Source organism: Amia ocellicauda, chromosome 14 (genome assembly GCF_036373705.1).
Source record: "Amia ocellicauda isolate fAmiCal2 chromosome 14, fAmiCal2.hap1, whole genome shotgun sequence".
Lineage (NCBI taxonomy): Eukaryota > Metazoa > Chordata > Actinopteri > Amiiformes > Amiidae > Amia > Amia ocellicauda.
This window is the reverse complement of record NC_089863.1, coordinates 27,691,621-27,706,381: the sequence shown is the minus strand read 5'-3', so window position 1 is coordinate 27,706,381 and position 14,761 is coordinate 27,691,621. Positions and strand designations below refer to the sequence as shown.

The 14,761-nt window shown below is 45.4% G+C and overlaps 1 protein-coding gene across 1 annotated transcript; it reads left to right on the top strand.

The window, feature by feature from the left end:
• The first annotated feature begins 6,787 nt into the window (after positions 1-6,787).
• Positions 6,788-14,160, top strand: LOC136768045 (Fc receptor-like protein 5). Its single transcript, XM_066722099.1, has 8 exons — positions 6,788-6,848; positions 7,275-7,310; positions 10,175-10,465; positions 10,667-11,002; positions 11,135-11,407; positions 12,103-12,399; positions 12,556-12,831; positions 13,537-14,160. The coding sequence occupies exons 1-8, from the start codon at positions 6,788-6,790 to the stop codon at positions 13,623-13,625; spliced, it is 1,659 nt and encodes a 552-aa protein (XP_066578196.1). The 3' UTR covers positions 13,626-14,160.
• The last annotated feature ends 601 nt before the right edge of the window (positions 14,161-14,761 follow it).

Genomic DNA, 14,761 nt, shown 5'->3' with positions numbered 1-14,761 from the left:
AACCCCCAACACACAACAATACCTATGAAGTTTTATATATTTTTTTTTCAGTTCACTGTGGGATTTTGTTTCTGTGTCCCACTAATCCAGACAGGAGGTTTGATCTTTATAATCTGGTTGATTGGGGGCAGGAAAGGAGTGCTGACCTGAAGCTGGTCAGTGTTCGCAGTGTTAGTGGGGGTCAGAATGAGCTTCAGGGGACTGTTTTCTGTCTTTCTCTCTCTCTCACACAATTTACTTTCTCTTTCACTCTCACTCACTCCTGTTTGAGCTAAAGCAATACTATCACTTTTCAAAGTGCGTGGCTGTGTTGCGTTCATTCAGTCAGTCATCTGTATAGTGGTACTATTGTCACTAACCTCACTCTCACTCACACACACTGCCCTGAGCTCTATACACTCGTTTGTGTGTGTGTGTGTGTGTGTGTGTGTGTGTGTGCGTGTGTGTCTTCCTGTTGAAGCTCTGCTCTTCACAGCTCAGCTGTCTCTTCTGGGTAGGGTTCATGAATGGCCCAAAACCCCCAAATATTTTAGTTTTCCAATTGCTTATTGTGGAAAGAAAATTTAATGACCAAATCACGGTATATACACTCACCTAAAGGATTATTAGGAACACCATACTAATACTGTGTTTGACCCCCTTTCGCCTTCAGAACTGCCTTAATTCTACGTGGCATTGATTCAACAAGGTGCTGAAAGCATTCTTTAGAAATGTTGGCCCATATTGATAGGATAGCATCTTGCAGTTGATGGAGATTTGTGGGATGCACATCCAGGGCACGAAGCTCCCGTTCCACCACATCCCAAAGATGCTCTATTGGGTTGAGATCTGGTGACTGTGGGGGCCAGTTTAGTACAGTGAACTCATTGTCATGTTCAAGAAACCAATTTGAAATGATTCGACCTTTGTGACATGGTGCATTATCCTGCTGGAAGTAGCCATCAGAGGATGGGTACATGGTGGTCATAAAGGGATGGACATGGTCAGAAACAATGCTCAGGTAGGCCGTGGCATTTAAATGATGCCCAATTGGCACTAAGGGGCCTAAAGTGTGCCAAGAAAACATCCCCCACACCATTACACCACCACCACCAGCCTGCACAGTGGTAACAAGGCATGATGGATCCATGTTCTCATTCTGTTTACGCCAAATTCTGACTCTACCATCTGAATGTCTCAACAGAAATCGAGACTCATCAGACCAGGCAACATTTTTCCAGTCTTCAACTGTCCAATTTTGGTGAGCTTGTGCAAATTGTAGCCTCATTTTCCTATTTGTAGTGGAGATGAGTGGCACCCGGTGGGGTCTTCTGCTGTTGTAGCCCATCCGCCTCAAGGTTGTACGTGTTGTGGCTTCACAAATGCTTTGCTGCATACCTCGGTTGTAACGAGTGGTTATTTCAGTCAAAGTTGCTCTTCTATCAGCTTGAATCAGTCGGCCCATTCTCCTCTGACCTCTAGCATCAACCAGACATTTTCGCCCACAGGACTGCCACATACTGGATGTTTTTCCCTTTTCACACCATTCTTTGTAAACCCTAGAAATGGTTGTGCGTGAAAATCCCAGTAACTGAGCAGATTGTGAAATACTCAGATCGGCCCGTCTGGCACCAACAACCATGCCACGCTCAAAATTGCTTAAATCACCTTTCTTTCCCATTCAGACATTCAGTTTGGAGTTCAGGAGATTGTCTTGACCAGGACCACACCCCTAAATGCATTGAAGCAACTGCCATGTGATTGGTTGGTTAGATAATTGCATTAATGAGAAATTGAACAGGTGTTCCTAATAATCCTTTAGGTGAGTGTATACACAGCTGGATGTTAACTGGACTGTGGACTGAAACTGCCTAGAAAGCAAAGCGTCTCTATTCCTTTTTCTTCAGGGTTGAGATTTCTGAGGTTTCACCAGGAGCAGTAATTTCCAAACTGAAAACGGGAAACGATGTCATTCTCTATTTTCTGTCTGTGAGAAAAACCTAAAATGCAAAATCACTGTGACATCGCTATCGCACTCTAGCGTCTGCAGGCTGGAATTACATCTGTTGGTATATCACTTACCATTCAGTAATCTAATACTCGTTTGAATTTTGTGTATGGTCTGTCCCCAGGGCCGTTTGTAGCCTTTTGGGGGCCTTAAGCAGGATTTGATTTGCCCCCCCCCTCACTTTTTTTCCTCATCCCATTATTTCAATGACATAGGTTTAGTGTCTTACACATTTTTGCCCCAGGCTCAGTCATAGTCAGCAGCACCTGTAGTCTGAAGTCTGTCAGTCAATAAAGGTTTCCAGATATCTATAAATCATTTTGAGATCTTCAAATGACTTCCTGTTCATTTAGAGAGATCTGCAAATCATTTAGAGATTTCATTTAGGTGAACTTGGACTGTCCAGTTCAATTGAATTAAAAAAAAAAAAAAAAAAAACATACAGTGAGGGAAAAAAGTATTTGATCCCCTGCTGATTTTGTACGTTTGCCCACTGACAAAGAAATGATCAGTCTATAATTTTAATGGTAGGTGTATTTTAACAGTGAGAAACAGAATAACAACAAAAAAATCATGAAAAACACATTTAAAAAAAGTTATAACTTGATTTGCATGTTAATGAGGGAAATAAGTATTTGACCCCTTTGACTTAGTACTTGGTGGCAAAACCCTTGTTGGCAATCACAGAGGTCAGACGTTTCTTGTAGTTGGCCACCAGGTTTGCACACATCTCAGGAGGGATTTTGTCCCACTCCTCTTTGCAGATCCTCTCCAAGTCATTAAGGTTTCGATGCTGACGTTTGGCAACTCAAACCTTCAGCTCCCTCCACAGATTTTCTATGGGATTAAGGTCTGGAGACTGGCTAGGTCACTCCAGGACCTTAATGTGCTTCTTCTTGAGCCACTCCTTTGTTGCCTTAGCTGTGTGTTTTGGGTCATTGTCATGCTGGAATACCCATCCACGACCCATTTTCAATGCCCTGGCTGAGGGAAGGAGGTTCTCACCCAAGATTTGACGGTACATGGCCCCGTCCATCGTCCCTTTGATGCGGTGCAGTTGTCCTGTCCCCTTAGCAGAAAAACACCCCCAAAGCATAATGTTTCCACCTCCATGTTTGACGGTGGGGATGGTGTTCTTGGGGTCATTCCTCCTCCTCCAAACACGGCGAGTTGAGTTGATGCCAAAGAGCTCGATTTTGGTCTCATCTGACCACAACACTTTACCCAGTTCTCCTCTGAATCATTCAGATGTTCATTGGCAAACTTCAGACGGGCCTGTACATGTGTTTTCTTGAGCAGGGGGACCTTGCGGGCGCTGCAGGATTTCAGTCCTTCACGGCGTAGTGTGTTACCAATTGTTTTCTCGGTGACTATGGTCCCAGCTGCCTTGAGATCATTAACAAGATCCTCCCATGTAGTTCTGGGCTGATTCCTCACCGTTCTCATTATCACTGAAACTCCATGAGGTGAGATCTGGCATGGAGCCCCAGACCAAGGGAGACTGACAGTTATTTTGTGTTTCTTCCATTTGCGAATAATCGCACCAGCTGTTGTCACCTTCTCACCAAGCTGCTTGGCGATGGTCTTGTAGCCCATTCCAGCCTTGTGTAGGTCTACAGTCTTGTCCCTGACATCCTTGGACAGCTCTTTGGTCTTGGCCATGGTGGAGAGTTTGGAGAGTTTAAAGTCCCTTTAAGAGAGTGCTCCTATTCTCAGCTCGTTACCTGTATAAAAGACACCTGGGAGCCAGAAATCTTGCTGATTGATAGGGGATACTTATTTCCCTCATTATCTTGCAAATCAATTTATTACTTTTATGAATAACATTTTTCTGGATTTTGTTGTTGTTATTATGTCTCTCACTGTTAAAATTCAACTACCATTAAAATTATAGACTGATCTTTTCTTTGTTAGTGGGCAAACGCACAAAATCAGCAAAATCTAATGTCATCGTCATTAAAAGTATGCAAGCAAGCTACTGTACAGCAATAAAAACTAAGCATAATCATATACTATTACAGTACCGCGACTTTGACACGGGCCAAATTGTGATGGCTAGATGACTGGGTCAGTGCATCTCCAAAACTGAAGTTCTTGTGGGCAGTGGTCAGTATGTATCAAAAGTGGTTCAAGGAAGGAAAAGCGGTCAACAGGGTCATGGGCGGCCAAGGCTCATTGATGCACGTGGGGAGCGAAGGCTGGCCCGTGTGGTCCGATCAAACAAACGAGCTACTGTAGCTCAAATTGCTGAAAAACTGAATGCTGGTTCTGATAGAAAGGTGTCAGAACATACAGTGTATTGCAGTTTGTTGCATATAGGGCTGCGTAGCCGCAGACCAGTCAGGGTGCCCATGCTGACCCTAGCGGCTGGGGGACCTAAGTGACCACTTATGCCTAGAAACGGCTTTGGGTGTCCCTTTTCCTTTATATCCCACTTTCCAGGTGCCACAATAATAATGTATTTAGAAGTGCCTTTCAGGATACCCAAGGACACTGTACAAAACTAGTATATTTGAGTTATTTTACAATATGTTTAATATATATATATTAATCAACACTTATACAGTGGCAAGAAAAAGTATGTGAACCCTTTGGAATTACCTGGATTTCTGCATTTACCATTCCTCTTTACAAAATGGTTTCAGTTTAGCAATATTCTTGCGCTGTCTGGTGTGAATCGCTCTCTTGAGGTCATGCCACAGCATCTCAATCGGGTTGAGGTCAGGACTCTGACTGAGCATATTTTCTTCTGTTGAAGCCATTCTGCATTTGATTAGATAACTTGATCATTGATGCTGCAGAAGTAGGTAGCAGTACAGCAGTAGTCTTGCAGTTCCTATATCTATATCACACTACTGGTCAAAACTGCTATAGTTTTTTTTTCTGCTGCACCAACGCATACTAAAACCTGATTGATGGCTGGTTTTTAGAGTGTAACTTATTTTTGATTCAATGAGCAAACATAATATCCAGCAATAAAACTGATCACTGTGATCAATTATAGAAAATAATTGAAAATCTATTCAATGTATTATATTTTTTTGCTAGGGGCCCTATGTTGCTTATGCCTAGAACCGGCTCTGATACTACACACTGCACTGACACACTAGTATACACTACACCCTGGTGACCAATGGGAGTGATTCATAATGACAGAAATCGAGAGAAGACTCTCATGATGCCGTTCATCTCTACAAGCTGTGCTTCACAATAAAATGGCACCAGGGACACAGAAAAGCACTTGCAATACAGTACAGTTTATATTTAGTTTATTTGAAACCTTGTACTGTATCAAGCTAGTGCCAGATCTGCTGACAGACAGGAGGCTGTGGCGGGGGGGTTCTTTGTGAACACAGCAATTATTGACTAAGCCACCCATTTTGCTTTAGAGAAATGGGGAGCCTCTATACACCCTCTGATCTTACCTTCCCCAGGCAGATTACAGACCAATCCCCACATAGTAGAGAGAGAGAGAGAGAGAGAGAGAGAGAGAGAGAGAGAGAGAGAGATCATATTTTATTTATTATATTTATTTTGTTTTTTATTTTGGCACAAAAGACCCTTCAATACAGCCCAGCTCGGCTCGCCTGCAGAAAGTCTTTGCTGCCTACACTTGTACATGCTTCTGCTCTTTTTTTTTTTTAATACCGGTACATGATATCTCATAACCTTTTACTACTTGTGAAGAAAATAAACTCATGTGCCTTCAACTTAAAAACAGACTTGGTTATTTACAATTTTACATTACAGAATGTTTACCCTCCAAAAAATGATTATATTGTTGTGAGTAGTGATTCTGTAAAGAAACCGAGATGGCATGTGTGAGACATTGGCATAATTTGTTTACAGATTTCTCTTTGTGAGCCATCACTGAGATTATGTCACTATCTCTCAAGGAGGACCGCAGAGAAGAGCAGCTAAGGACCCAGGTGCAGCGCTAGCGAGGCAGCTGGCAGGACAAAAGGGCTAGACAAGGATGTAGTCGAGGTCACGAGCGATGGTCAGAAACGGGAAGGCTGAGTCACAGGGCGCACAGGGCTAGGTGAAGCTGGTGGAACTGACGACACTTCGCCTCGAGTGAGGGCAGTGAGGGGTTTAAGAAGGGAAGCAGAAACTGGGAAGGCAGGGGCAGGGCCAATGTGAGCAGAGGAAAGGAAGATGGTGTGGAGGAATGTTAACTGTAAGAGTTACAGATGAAAGCAGTGAGAAGAGAAGGGAAAGGCAGGGGAACAATGGCGGCCTCTAGTGGGGATAGAGGGTCAAGGCTAGGGAACCATTACAGATTAACCATAACTGTTTTACACTTTTCTCTTGAAAGGTTATTCAGCTAAGACTTGGGTGAGATAAGTCGTATACATATGAGGCATTAAGAGTTGCAGCATAGTTTGGTTTTGAATGTAGTATTTTTCAAATTTTTGGATGATAGACATACATGAGGAAAGATTAATTTGAGATTAAATTTAAGAAGAATTTAAGAGCTAATGTTCTGATCAGAGTAACAATCCAAGGGTTGTTTCTCTGGAGCAGAAATATGAGAAAATGTTTTAAATCTCACACTGATTTCAAATAGGACTCAGCTATATCTAGGAGAAGTTCATGAGATTAAGAGGCGATCTTATTTTGAATATTTCTTTCCTCTGGGTTACCCCGCCCCCATCCCCTGGTGTCACGGGTTCCTTGGTTCCAGACCAGCAGGTTTATGGTGCCGGCATGGAGCTGTTTTTGGCGGCCGAGAACCATTTTGTTTGTGGTGGAAATGGTTCCAGATTAGGCTCCGCCTCCTGTATCAGCACCAGCACCATGCCGGTGGAAAAGCGCCGAGTGGGCCAGTCAGAGTCCCAACCTCAATCCAATCTGAAATGTGTGGCATGACTTGAAGATCGCTGTCCATCAACGCTCCCCAAGGAACTGGACAGAGCTTGAACATTTTAGTAAAGAAAAATAGTCAAATCTTACCAAATCTAGGTGTGCAGAGTAGAGACTGATCCCCACAGACTCACAGCTGTAACTTCTGCCAAAGGTGCTTCCAGCAAATATGAACTCACGGGGGTAGAGAGTTATCCAAGTATGAGATTTCAGATATTTTTTCATAATAAAACATTTTCCCCTTAACAGTGTGAATTATGGTGTGCGGGTAAGTGGGGAAATATTCTTAAAAGCATGAAACTCTGAGGCACTGACACAGCAAAATGTGAGTAATTTTCAAGGTGGTGTAGACTTTCTATAGGCACTGTGTATACTCTGACTTGTGTACTATACACTCTGACTGGTGTTTATTGTGTTTCAGTGCTCAGTGCTGCCATCAGCCCTGGACAGACTGAAGGTAAGAGAGCAGCCACACACACACACACACACACACAAACATGCAGTAATACACACACTGACACACACACACACACACACACACACACACTGACACACACACACAAACATGCAGTAATACACACACTGACACACACACACACACACACACACACACTGACCCACACTCACACTGACACACATATATACACACACACACACACACACACACACACACACAAACATGCAGTAATACACACACTGACACACACACACACACACACACACACTCGCCCTGCAGACTCCTGCCAGGATCGCCACAATATCATTTTAATACAGCGGACAGGACTGCGGTTGATAAAGGTTACATGTTCCTGCCTTACATGCATTTTAAATGCCCTCAAAAGTGTAACCTATTTACTGTGTCTGTAAAAGTATTGCAGTACGAATCCCAGCCACAACACGATGTAGGGTTTAAAATAGTTTGATAAATATTCTGTATAGTTTCAGTTTTATCCAGCATTGTCTAAGGAGCGTCTTTCACTAATTTCTGTAGCTTGTTCTGTGATCTGAGCCTGCTTGTCATTTGGAGACAGTTTTTGCTTCCTGATATCCAGGAAGCACCCAGCGGAAAATTCAAACACCATAACTATGTTAAAACAACTATGGTAAATATAATAATGACTGTAAAACCAAATAAACACATTTGTTTTTTGTCTGAAGTCTGATGAAGGATTTTATGGTAATTTGAAAAAAATATTTTGAAAATGTATGGGTGCATTATCGCACCATCTGTTGTCACCTTCTCACCCAGCTGCTTGGCGATGGTCTTGTAGCCCATTCCAGCCTTGTGTAGGTCTACAATCTTGTCCCTGACATCCTTGGACAGCTCTTTGGTCTTGGCCATGGTGGAGAGTTTGGAATCTGATTGATTGATTGCTTCTGTGGACAGGTGTCTTTTATACAGGTAATGAGCTGAGATTAGGAGCACTCTCTTAAAGGGAGTGCTCCTAATCTCAGCTTGTTACCTGTATAAAAGACACCTGGGAGCCAGAAATCTTGCTGATTAATAGGGGATCAAATACTTATTTCACTCATTAACATGCAAATCAATTTATAACTTTTTTGAAATGCGTTTTTCTGGATTTTGTTGTTGTTATTCTGTCTCTCACTGTTAAAATACACCTACCATTAAAATTATAGACTGATCATTTCTTTGTCATTGGGCAAATGTACAAAATCAGCAGAGGATCAAATACTTTTTTCCCTCACTGTATATATATATAATATACACTCACCTAAAGGATTATTAGGAACACCATACTAATACTGTGTTTGACCCCCTTTCGCCTTCAGAACTGCCTTAATTCTACGTGGCATTGATTCAACAAGGTGCTGAAAGCATTCTTTAGAAATGTTGGCCCATATTGATAGGATAGCATCTTGCAGTTGATGGAGATTCGTGGGATGCACATCCAGGGCACGAAGCTCCCGTTCCACCACATCCCAAAGATGCTCTATTGGGTTGAGATCTGGTGACTGTGGGCGCCAGTTTAGTACAGTGAACTCATTGTCATGTTCAAGAAACCAATTTGAAATGATTCGACCTTTGTGACATGGTGCATTATCCTGCTGGAAGTAGCCATCAGAGGATGGGTACATGGTGGTCATAAAGGGATGGACATGGTCAGAAACAATGCTCAGGTAGGCCGTGGCATTTAAACGATGCCCAATTGGCACTAAGGGGCCTAAGGTGTGCCAAGAAAACATCCCCCACACCATTACACCACCACCACCAGCCTGCACAGTGGTAACAAGGCATGATGGATCCATGTTCTCATTCTGTTTACGCCAAATTCTGACTCTACCATCTGAATGTCTCAACAGAAATCGAGACTCATCAGACCAGGCAACATTTTTACAGTCTTCAACTGTCCAATTTTGGTGAGCTTGTGCAAATTGTAGCCTCTTTTTCCTATTTGTAGTGGAGATGAGTGGTACCCGGTGGGGTCTTCTGCTGTTGTAGCCCATCCGCCTCAAGGTTGTACGTGTTGTGGCTTCACAAATGCTTTGCTGCATACCTCGGTTGTAACGAGTGGTTATTTCAGTCAAAGTTGCTCTTCTATCAGCTTGAATCAGTCGGCCCATTCTCCTCTGACCTCTAGCATCAACCAGGCATTTTCGCCCACAGGACTGCCGCATACTGGATGTTTTTCCCTTTTCACACCATTCTTTGTAAACCCTAGAAATGGTTGTGCGTGAAAATCCCAGTAACTGAGCAGATTGTGAAATACTCAGACCGGCCCGTCTGGCACCAACAACCATGCCACGCTCAAAATTGCTTAAATCACCTTTCTTTCCCATTCAGACATTCAGTTTGGAGTTCAGGAGATTGTCTTGACCAGGACCACATTTAGGACCCCTAAATGCATTGAAGCAACTGCCATGTGATTGGTTGGTTAGATAATTGCATTAATGAGAAATTGAACAGGTGTTCCTAATAATCCTTTAGGTGAGTGTATATACACACACACATACACAGCTATGTATTAATTTAATATGCTTTATATATGTTATAATGTGGCTGATTAGTTTATTTATATTGTGATGTTTTCGTACATTTTATTTCTTGTATTGACTTCTGTCTTAATTTATGTTAATTGTTGATAGACTACTCTATCATTGCTTTGGCAATATTGTCTCAAGCAGTCATGCCAATAAAGCTCCAGAAATTAATAATTGAATTGGTTCAGATCACATGTGGGTGTGGATGGCAGAACTGCAGTGAGAGACACAGGATAATTATGATTATGATTAATAACTACTTATGGTGTGTGTGTGTGTGTGTGTGTGTGTGTGTGTGTGTGTGTGTGTGTGTGTGTGTAGTGAGACTCTGGGCTGTGCTGACCCTGCAGCCTGACTGGACATCTGTCTTCACTGGAGAGACGGTCACTCTGCGCTGTCAGGTCCAGGGGGCAGGAGACACTGACTGGAGGTACAGATGGTACAGAGGAGAGACACAGGTCCACCAGACTGACTCCTCCACTCGAGATGAAGGCAGATACACCATCAGCTCTGACAGTTATTACCACAGTGGAGACTATACCTGTGAGGGAGTGAGGAGTGGAAACCCTTCACACTCTGACCGCAGCAGCCCAGTGACTCTGACAGTGTCAGGTGAGTCGACTCAGCCCAGCCTGTCCTGACTGTGTGCTCTGTGTTACAGGTACTCGGCCTGTCCTGACTGTGTGCTCTGTGTTACAGGAGCTCAGCCTGTCCTGACCGTGTGCTCTGTGTTACAGGAGCTCAGCCTGTCCTGACTGTGTGCTCTGTGTTACAGGAGCTCAGCCTGTCCTGACTGTGTGCTCTGTGTTACAGGAGTTCGGCCCCAGCCTGTCCTGACTGTCTCTCCACTGGGACAGATATTCGAGGGAGACTCAGTGACTCTGCACTGTGAGGTTACAGGGGCATCTACAGGCTGGAGGTATTACTGTTACAGAACTGGACAGAGCAAGGCTGGACTGGACTATGTGAGGTACAATGCCAGATGGGTCTATCTGCAGCCCCTCTCTGACAGCAGCAGCGGAGCTGGAGGCAACTTCACCATCAGCGCTGTGACTGGGACACACAGAGGGCTGTACTGGTGCAGAGCTGAGAGAGGAGACGCACCCCATTACACTCAGTACAGCAGGGCTGTGACTCTGACAGTGTCAGGTGAGTGATGCAGTGTGTTAATAGGACACACTCTGGACTGTGTTAATCTCTGTGACTGCAGGACTATATTATTTATTCATAATTCACCATCTCTCTCTCTCTCTCTCTCTCTCTCTCTCTCTCTCTCTCTAGAGCTGTTCTCCAGGCCCACTCTGACAGTCAGCCCTGCAGGGTCAGTGTGGGAGGGAGAGACAGTGACTCTGCAGTGCGACACTGAGGCACACAGAGCTGACACACAGCTGAGCTACACATTCACCAGAGACACCGAGACCCTGAGAGCAGCGGCTGCACAGAGTCAGCACATCGTCCCTGCAGTGACGAGAGGGGACTCTGGACTGTACCAGTGTGAGGCGCAGGCTGAGGGGACGAGTGTGAAGAGATGGAGTGACGCTGTGTGGGTGACAGGTGGGCTGCTGTGAGGGGCTGTGTCAGGTGTTGCGTCTCTTCCAGCTGCATGTGTGTCTGAAGCTGCTGTGTCTCTGGCTCCGTCTGGACGCTCCCTCAGTGCTGAAGTGCCGCACACTGTCCCTGGACACTCTGGACACTCAATCCCTGGCCAGTCATTGAAGTCTGTGCCCAGTGTCCAGCCCAGCGTCCGGCACAGTGCCGCCTGTCACTGCATCACTGTTAAGGCCGTCACTGCATCTCTGTGTCCGATACACCATTTAGTCCCTCATCAGAGAGCTGGTCTGTCCTGTGCATTGCACAGTGGATGTGTTAAAGCCACACCAGATACACAGCGTGATCAAGACACAGCAGCACTTCACAGACTGGAGCTGGGTCCTCTAACTGTGGGGATTTTTATATGACAAATGAATCTGTAGCTTTCATGCCCAGCTCCAGGGCAACAGCTCTGCATATATTGTCTTTGTTGTTGGTGTCCTTGTTGTCCTCAGCTGCTTTATTGTGCTGTTCTTAGTATCCATGAAGGACACACAGGCACTGCATCAGTCCAGAGTCCAGTGTGTGTGTGTGTGTGTGTGTGTGTGAATGAGCTGCTGTGTGTGTGTGTGTGTGTGTGTGTGTGTGTGTGTGAATGGGCTGCTGGGCTCTACAGTGACATCTGTCTCTAATCACACCTCCTGTCCTTTGTTCTCCAGAGGGCCGGCCTGCAGCCACACTGACCGTGGAGCCACCCTGGAGGCAGCTGTACGCCCTGGAGCCAGTGTCTCTGAGGTGTGGGCTGTCAGGGGCCCCTACAGGCTGGACATACCGCTGGTACAGAGATGGCTCTCCCACTGCGGTGTCCCAGACTGATGGACACACTATGACCGGGGACAGGCTCTCCATCACTGCAGTGTCTGTGTCTGATGGGGGGCAGTATCAGTGTGAGGGCATGAGGGGGAGCAAGTCATTTGTCTCTCAGCGCTCTGATGGTCTCAATCTCTCCATCTCAGGTCAGTCCTGGACCAGCACCGCTCAGCTACTGTGTTACAGTGTGTCAGTGTCAGGCAGCGCTGCTGTCAGGCTGCTGTGTGTCAGTGGTCAGTATCAGGGCTGCGTCCCGAGAGAGGACTGTCCTCACTGTGTCTGTCTCTCTCTCTCTCTCTCAGAGCTGCTGCCTCGGGTCAGTCTGACTGTGGATCCCCCCAGAGTTCAGCACTTTACAGGCAGTGTGGTCACTCTGAAGTGTGGGGGGCCGGGGGGCTCTGCTGGGTGGACAGTGAAGCGCTACACAAAAGGGCAGGTGGAGCCAGGCTGCTCGTCTCACAGGGAAGAAACAACTGCAGACGGCTGCGTCATCAGATACACCTCAGAGTCTGACAGTGGAGTGTACTGGTGTCAGTCTGGAGCAGAACGCAGCAGCGCTGTCACACTGAGAGTAACCGGTGAGTAACACACTGCACCACACTGACACACTGAAGCACACAGTGAGTAACACACTGCACCACACTGACACACTACCAGCACACAGTGAGTAACACACTGCACCACACTGACAGCACACACTGCGTAACACAGTGCACCACACTGACACACTACCAGCACAGAGTGAGTAACACACTGCACCACACTGACACACTGACAGCACTGATGCAGTTTGTTGTGATACTACAGTGCTGGACTGGGCTGACAGATATACAGGCACCCAACCCGCAGCCCTCCCTGCCAGCTGTATCTCTCTCTCTGTCTGTCTCTCTCTCTCTGTCTGTCTCTCTCTCTCTGTCCATCTGTATCTGTCTCTGGGATGTGTGTTAGAGACTGCTGTCTCTCCGGCTCCATCTGGACACTCCCTCAGTGCTGAAGAGCTGCACACTGTCCCCGTGAGTCTGGACACACATTCCCTGACCAGTCACTGTACACAGCATCCAGCACAGTGCTGCCAGTCATTGCGTCACTGTTGCACGGACAGATGATCTGCTAATTGTGTCTGTGACTGTGTCAGTGTCTGTGAGTGTGTGTATAGGTGGGTCTGTGTGTTTTAGAGTGTGTGTGTCTGTGTGTTTGTGTGAGTCTGTGTGTGAGTATGTGTGTGTCTCTGTGTGTATCATTATGTGTGCAATTCCCTATGTGACTCAGCTGTCCTTTAACAGGTGGGACTGAGAGACAGGGAGCAGCTACACAGCCAGCAGGGGGCACCCCACACCATCCCTGGAGGGTCTCTGTATGTGTGAAGGCCTGAGCCACACTGTCCTGGAGGGGCTCTGTGTGTGTGTGTGTGTCAGTGTGCGAGAGTGTGTGTCTGTATGTACGACTCACTGGGTCTAAAGCTGTGTGTGTGTGTGTGTCACTGCATTTACACTGTAAGGTCGGCGACTTGCACAGAGTGAGTGGCACCCTGAACCAAAACGGCTACCCCAGCATTTTGCAGCAACATGCAAAAATGGTATACACCTAGTTGGTCAGGGGTTCATGCTACAGCAAGATAATGACCCAAAACATGGGATGAACTGGACAGAAGGGTGAAAGCAAAATGAAAGTGAAAAACATTTGTGGGAACTTCTGCAACATTGTTGGGAAGAACTTTCTGAACAATTTTTGAGTTCCATTGAGACATTAAACTGTGTACATTTCAATACAAACCGGAAACATTTAGGCTGGTAATGTATGTAAACACAATTACATCAAATACACACATAATGTAGTAACTTTACATTGTCTACAACCAAAATTATTCAAATGGATTCTCACCAAGCGTCTCTGTTTTAAATGATTAAAGGTGGTTTTGAAAAATACATAATAAACGTGTTTGACTGGGACTTTGTTTGTCATTGACACACAATATATGTAAATGTAGTGGTGCCCACGATGCCAGTACAGAACTACATGTGCCAAGCAATCAGTTGTTAGACTACCTTGGGCATTTCACACAAAGAAACAGTTGAATCCTGTTTCTCTTTGGATTGAGAAGAATAAATCCAAACATGATAGATAACATAGTTATATGAGGCATAGGCATAATTTAAGGGGTGGGGGGCATGTCAAATTGCCCCCACACACACTTTTTGAAAGACATAATCATTCGATCTCTGATTTCTGGTAAATAGAATGAGCTGGACATAAGAAACTCACTCCACACAATGTGTTTCTACTTATAGAATAACCTGAGGAAGTATGGATTTTCGGTGGAATACCCCATTAATGCGTGTCAAGGATTCGTTTCAGAACTGTGTGTGTGGAGGTGGGGGTGTGTGTGATTTGACCGACTAATATTACAAGTGCTGTTGCGTAGGAGACATCTACTGTCAGGGCCTCATCGACACAGGAGCCTCAGGCACGGTCTTGTGTGCTGATGTGCTGCACAGAGGCGGTCAGAGA